General features: G+C 41.4%; 1 protein-coding gene across 1 annotated transcript in view; it reads right to left on the reverse strand.

Annotated features, from left to right (window-relative positions):
- The window catches only part of PPP1R37 (protein phosphatase 1 regulatory subunit 37), a 1,561,993-nt gene extending 1,560,115 nt beyond the window's left edge, over positions 1-1,878 (reverse strand). The window contains exon 1 of the mRNA XM_069644632.1: positions 231-1,878. Coding sequence (XP_069500733.1) covers positions 231-918 — 688 coding nt within the window. The 5' untranslated portion in view covers positions 919-1,878. The remainder of the gene's footprint in view (positions 1-230) is intronic.
- Positions 1,879-6,986: the final 5,108 nt, after the last annotated feature.

Below are 6,986 nucleotides of genomic sequence, written 5' to 3' on the forward strand. Positions count from 1 at the left end.
ACTACCTCTCAGTAGCAAGTCCTAAATCAAAGAAAACCCCTCGTGAAATCCCCATGCCTCAAAAAAAATTTAAAAAAGGCACAGAATCGTGCATATAAATACAATGCGCACAGCAATGGTTGGCAAAGACTAATATACTTGTACAAAGTGACACTACAGAAGACGTATTGCTGAAATGTCAAGACAATATAAAAATACTGCCAAAGCTATAAAAAGCCAATTGTATTTACCATGTCTCCATGGGTCTTTGGGTTCCACGGCCCCAGACACTATGTCATCGTCTGATGGGAAGGTCACTCGCTTTGGCCCATGCTTGTTTTTCCCATTTTCGTCCTCTCCTGAGGGGGGCAAATGTACAGAATCATGAGCCAGACTTTCCGAGCCAATAGTTTGTGAGACAGGGAAAGTACTTTCGTCAGAAATCTTCTCGGGAGAAAAAAACAAAGTGTTAGAGTCGTTGAGGCCCGCTGGGGGCTCAGGTACAAGAGGAACAGATCCAATAATGTTGTTTTGGGCAAAGTTCCCTTCCGCGGATGGGCTCATCCCAGAGCCACTGTTGATGCCCCTCAGCTCAGGGCCTGTGCTGAGGTTCACAAGTATGTCAGATTCACTCGTAGTAGGAGTTTTCTGAGTTAAACTTAACTCACGGTCCAGCGTTTTCATCTGTTTGTGGCAGCCATTGTTAGGACCAGATAGAGAATTTCCAATTTGAAACTGGTCAGTATCCAAAGGAAACGAAAGAGCATCGGGGCTCTGGTTCAAAGCTGGTTCTCCAGGGCCTGCAGTCATTGCATCTTCAGCGTCATCACCGTCAGAGGGACACAGCTCAAAGACATCGTCCTCACTCTGGAAAACCATGTCCTGGCCGTTGTTGCAAGCGTTATCTTGAATCTGTAAAGGGGCGTGCATGCACTCCATGACTACCCCAGAAGGATGTACGGAGCTCCCTACCCACTTAGGAGCCTCGCATCCTTCATTGCCGTCAGTACCAATTATCAAACATAGAGGGGAATCTCCAACATTCCTTACAAGTGCAACTGAACCTTTGCAGCAAGTTCGTTATCAACAAATAAAATTCACATTATCATAGGAGTAATCAGTCAGGTTCACTAATGAATAAAGTTTGAGTAGCCTTAGCACTTATTTTTAAGTAACTTTTAGTTGGCGATATTTTTTTCTGAACAGAAGTTATCATCAGGATATCATCAGCATAGCCCTTCTGTCACGATGTTTAAGAATACCGTAGGGAAAGTCAGACGAAGATGGGTGGGAACATTACAAAGTAGGTCAGAAGTGCTATTTGTTAATGCTGCGCTGCGTTCTGGAGTGAAAGTATTGTTAAGACACGGATAAAGGCGATGTAGAGCAATACATTGACCAAAAGGTGAGTAGCTGAAGGTAGGATTAGTGTTTAGGTGCGAGCGCAGTTAGTTTGTGATTTAATAATGTGCCAGGTAAAACCAAAACCAGCCTTGCGCCGGCACTCAACTAGAAAAGATTAACATATAGGGAAGCGATAGGCGAAACTGGTTTGGGGAGGTTCATAAGGGAACCAAACGACTAAGTAATCGGGGCAATGAGTGGGTCGTGTGCACACTCCGTAATATTTGTGAGGGAGAATGAAACACCACCCTCTGTGGCTGTCCAGCAGCTGAGGGGCATAGCACTCCTCTGCCGTTCTTCCCCTTTAAACCCCTGCCCTTTCGGCGTCTCCACCGTGCTCCCTGTCAGTGGACTCTAGAGAAACCTAGGAACACTCCGGAAAGAGAGCAGAAGGGGGCTGCGTCACCCCAGAATAAAAACAGCAGCGACCAGCGTCTCCCAGAGCCAGCTCCGCGCGCAGCCATAACACAGCCCCAATGACGCGACGCAGCGCCGCGCCACGTCACACCGCCGCGTGACAAACACGTCGGACAAGGGTGTCATTTGGTTGCCAGCATCCGCACTTTCCACGCAACTGTTTGTTCGCCAGTTATAGGAAAAAAAGACTACTTACATGTTAAAGAGCAAACAATGACTCATTTTCGTATACAAGACTAAAATAATTATTCATGATTTGATCTGTTATTTTATTGGTGATTTGTCTTGGTAACGAATCTGTCGCACTACGTATACAAACTATAGGACACAGAGAACATTATAAAAAAAAAAGAACAGGGCTATGAAACTTCGTTGCCATCTTCGAATGGGAGAACGCCAATTCATCATGATAGAAACTTCTCCTGAAATAAGAGGCGTGCAAGCAAAAATTAAAAGGCAACATCCCTCCAGGTGTATTTCGGATGCAGTTTCCCTGTCCTTTCTGGTAATATTGTATTTTGTTTTCAAATAATATGCCGTGAATTATTAAACATGATAAACTGCTGTGTATTTTCAAACTGAATTCAGCGTCAGCAAACGCGCTTCCAAAAACGTTTAAGCGTGCCTAAATCATGAATGTTTGACTAATAAAGATTAGTAGCTGTTAAGTTTACAATTAGGATATATGGATATATATAAATAAATACGGGATCGGTTGCTTTTCCGATTCGTTTATTGATAAGAGAGTTCCCCCCGGCCTCGGCACAACGTCTCTCCACCCAAGAACTGAATCCCGCGTTCCAGGAGATGTTGCACCGAACCCGGGTATGGGTTCTAGAATTAACAATATCATAACATCTCCCCTCCTCAACAATAAAAAAAAATGAACAGTAACAAAGGCAACCCCCCGGCCTCGGCACAACGTCTCTCCACCCAAGAACTGAATCCCGCGTTCCAGGAGACCTCGCACCGAACCCGGGTATGGGTTCTAGAATTAACACTATCATAACATCTCCCCTCCTCAACAATAAAAAAAAAAATGAACAGTAACAAAGGCAACTTGATAAAGAACAAGAACATTAAATAATAATGTAAATACTTGAAAGGATACAGAGCATGTAATCTTCCTTGAACTAGTTAATGCTCCAGTAAAGTCACATGTTTGCTAATAATAATATATGTAATCTTCCTTGACACGTGGTATCCTTTTCCTGGTTTTCATTCCAGAGTCATCATTATCTATGCTGTCTCTATGGCATGCCATTTTGGATGATGATGGCTCAACTTCCACCTGGACACCTCTCCTTTCCATCCTTTCATTGTCATCCATCATCCGTTTTATTTTCTCATTAGACCTGACAATGTTGTCACATGACCACCTGCTTCCGTCTTCTAATGTCACAAACTTATTAGAACAATCTACAACTCTTTGTGGATAACGATACTTAGATTCACCTTTCATGACTCTTCTTGGTTCTCTCACTTGAATCCAACCTCCAACTTTAGTATTGCTCTCTACTGCACTTTTTTTGTCATAATATTTCTTGTATTTCTCTTGTTTATCCTTCACTCTCCTAATGATTGCTTCCATATCCACAATTTTAGTCTTATTTAATATCAACCAAGCTGGCCTCAACCTGTTATTGGCAACTCTTCCCCTCATCATGGTGAATGGTTCTTCCTCTGTTGTAGAATGTGGCGTGAATCTATAAGTGATTATAGCTTCCTTGAGAGTTTCTCTCCATGGCATATTGTTTACAATAGCCAATTGAATGGTATCCTTAATGAAGCGATTCATTCTCTCCACTAGTCCATTCCCCATGGGATGATACAAAGCCGTGGTCTTGTGTTTGATAGCTCTCTCTTTGAGAAACTTTTGTATCTCAATCGACATGAATTGTGCACCATTATCTGATATTAACTCTAAAGGATCTCCTTCCCTGTTAAAAATTTCTTCTAGAAATTTCTTGACTTTCATGGCTGACACAGATTCCTCCATAATACCACATTCTATCCACTTTGAAGTATAGTCAACCAAAACAATAATATAAATTTTATGAGGTTCCAAAATCTCATACGGACCTGCTATATCAATAGCCAATTTCGTCCAAACAGAATTCGGTATGATAACAGGCTGTAGGGGTGTGGCTCTGGTGATCCTTCCTTTGTCGCTAACTGCACACGCAGAGCATTCCTTAACAATATTTTCAATTTCACTCCACATATTTGGCCAACAAAAAGTCTGTCTTACTCTCCTTTTTGTGAGGTTTCTGCCTGTATGTCCCTTCTGTGCTATTTCCATTATCTTCTCTCTCAAACTCGAGGGTGGAACTATTCGATCTCCGCGAAATATACAGACTTCATCACAAGACATTTCATCCTTCTTATCATGCCAAGCTGAAACTCCATTATCTATTTCTTTCCAATCGCTTTTAATAGCATTTCTTAACTTCACTTGTTCTTCATCCATCCCGCTGGCTTGGATCCAATCTTTCTTAGTAAAACTAGGATGTATTTGTGCTATCACACTGTCCGTCTCCACTTCTTCTTCTTTGGCCTCCTCATCTATCGAGGTACACGGCAAACGAGAAAAACAGTCAGCAACCATGTTAGTTCTGCCTGGGGTGAAGCTAACAGTCACATTGTATTGCATTATGATCAAAATCCACCTTCTGATCCGAGGAGACATCAAATGCGAATTTTTTGGACTCAGGATATGAATCAAGGGTTTATGGTCAGTCTTGATCTCAATGGGACTCCCCCATATTAAACCTTTGAAGTGTTCCAGGATCCACATTACTGCTAAAGCTTCTTTTTCTATAGTGGAATCATTATTTTCAGCATCTCTTAAAGATCTAGAAGCAAAAGCAATTGGAACTGCTAGTCCATGTTGAATTTGTTCTAGTACACCTCCTAGTCCTACATTGCTGGCATCAACTGATATGATGGATTTAGCCCTACAGTCAAACATCTTCAAGGCGGGGGCTTTGTTTATCATTGTCTTGATGGTATCCAATTCACTTTTGCATTCAGCTGACCACTCAAATTTAACTCCTTTTTTCATCAAACTCCTCATTCCATTCGTTCTGTCCGTGTAGTGATCAATAAATTTGGAATAATACTCCGTCAAGCCCAACAAGCTCCTCAACTGGTCTTTGTTTGATGGTTCAGGCAAATTGAGTATGGTATCCACTAGACCCTCCTTGGGTCTTATTCCTTCACTGTCGATACAATGGCCCAAATAAGTTACTTCTCTTTTCTTTATTTTGCATTTTTCAATTTTTAATGTGAGTCCTTTCTGTTGTAATATTTGCAAAACTCCAATAAGTTTGGCATCATGATCTTCTTCCGACATAGCTGAAATCAAAATATCATCCTGAAAAAAATATACGCCACTTAAGCCTTCAAACAAGATTTGCATTAGTCTTTGAAAAACAGCAGCTGCAGATGCCAATCCGAATGGCATCCTCTTGAATTGAAAAGCACCCATCGGAGTTATGAAGGACGTGAGATGTCTAGATTCTTCCTCTAACAACCCATATTCTGTTGTTTAAATCCCTTAAATCAACACACATTCGAATGTCCCCCTTAGGTTTTCGCACTATCACAATGGGAGACAACCATTCCGAGCTTTCTATTGGCTCAATTATATAATGGAAGCATAACCTTTCCAATTCTTTCTTCAACGGTTCCCTAGTGCCCACCGGTATATTTCTCACTTTATGGACAACTGGTATGGTTCCTTTCTTCAGAATGATGCGATGTTTGAAACCTTTGAGCATACCTATCCTGTCATTAAATATTTCAGGAAAACTTTTCACTAGGGTGGCATCAGAGTCGCAACATTTGTCCACGACACTCATAATGGGATTGCTCTCTCCCGGATGAATCCTAATTTTTAAGGCTGCTTGTTCCCACCAACCTACTATGGCAAAACCTTCACGAGCCACATACAACTTGCAGTAGGTTTGTCTCCCATCAAAGGTTATTTGGACCCAGGTGTATCCTACTATGTCTATTGGAGACTTCCCATACCCTGTGGCTTTGACTTTAGTGATATACAAATCTTCAGTTTTTTTTTTTTAAACTTTCCGAAATGTGTCTTCATCAACTATGGTATACGGGGAGCCAGTATCTACCATAACTTGTATGACAATTCCATCAATAGCCATTGGTACCCATGAGTCTATACGTTTTTCTTTAGAAGAAAAAGCCAGAATTTGCACTTCCTTGTCAATTTGTGTAGATATGGCCACTATATCATCCGATCTGGGATCATTTTCAACAGCACTCACACCTGAAGTGGCACCTTTAAAAGATTGGCGATAGCTTCTGTTGCCAACTCCCCGCATGACACTCCTTCCTTTCCCTCTAAAGCTTCTGCACATTTTGCCATAATGTCACATCTGACCACATTTGAAACATTCAGCACCATTAGCTGGACAGTCCTTTTCTGGATTAGTATGCTTGTACCAACCACAACTACCACAATTGGTTTGTGATCGTGAATACATCTCATTACTCTGTCTCGAACCTGAGTTAACATCTGATCTCACAAACTTTTTTACCATGGCTACCAGCGCTTCCTCTTCTTTATTCATTTCGCTGTCTCGGATAGCTTGAATAGACCCTTTGTCAATTACTTCTTGTTTACTTTGCACCTCTTTCATACATTTATCTCCCAGTTCAATGGATCGTGCAATCTCTAATGTTTGTTCCAAAGATGGATTTTTCGCTTGCCACAACCTCTGTTGTATTTTAGGGTCAGCAACATGAAGAACAATTTGATCTCTTAGATATTCATCGCAATCTCCAGTAAATTCACATGTAGATATGAGACCTCTCAATGCTGCAATGTACATATCAATGGATTCATTCTTAAGTTGTTTTCGGGTAAAAAATCTATATCTTTCTAAGACTACATTGGTTTTGTTCCCAAAATGCTTTCCCAATTTTGCCAAGGCGGTTTCATACTTCCTTGAGCTAGACGTGGAATCTTCAGATCCGCCTGCGATGTCAGCATTATGAGGTAATGTTCGAAATATTCTTAATGCTTCAGCCCCTATGCAACTTAGCAACGTAGCCTCTTTTAAGTCATCATTGAATTTAGCTCCGCCAATGGCCCTCATGTACACTTGAAAATTGTCTATCCACTGTTCCCAAGGGCGAACTGGACAACCAAAATT

Source organism: Ambystoma mexicanum, chromosome 2p (assembly GCF_040938575.1).
Source record: "Ambystoma mexicanum isolate Mex_15411 chromosome 2p, UKY_AmexF1_1, whole genome shotgun sequence".
NCBI lineage: Eukaryota > Metazoa > Chordata > Amphibia > Caudata > Ambystomatidae > Ambystoma > Ambystoma mexicanum.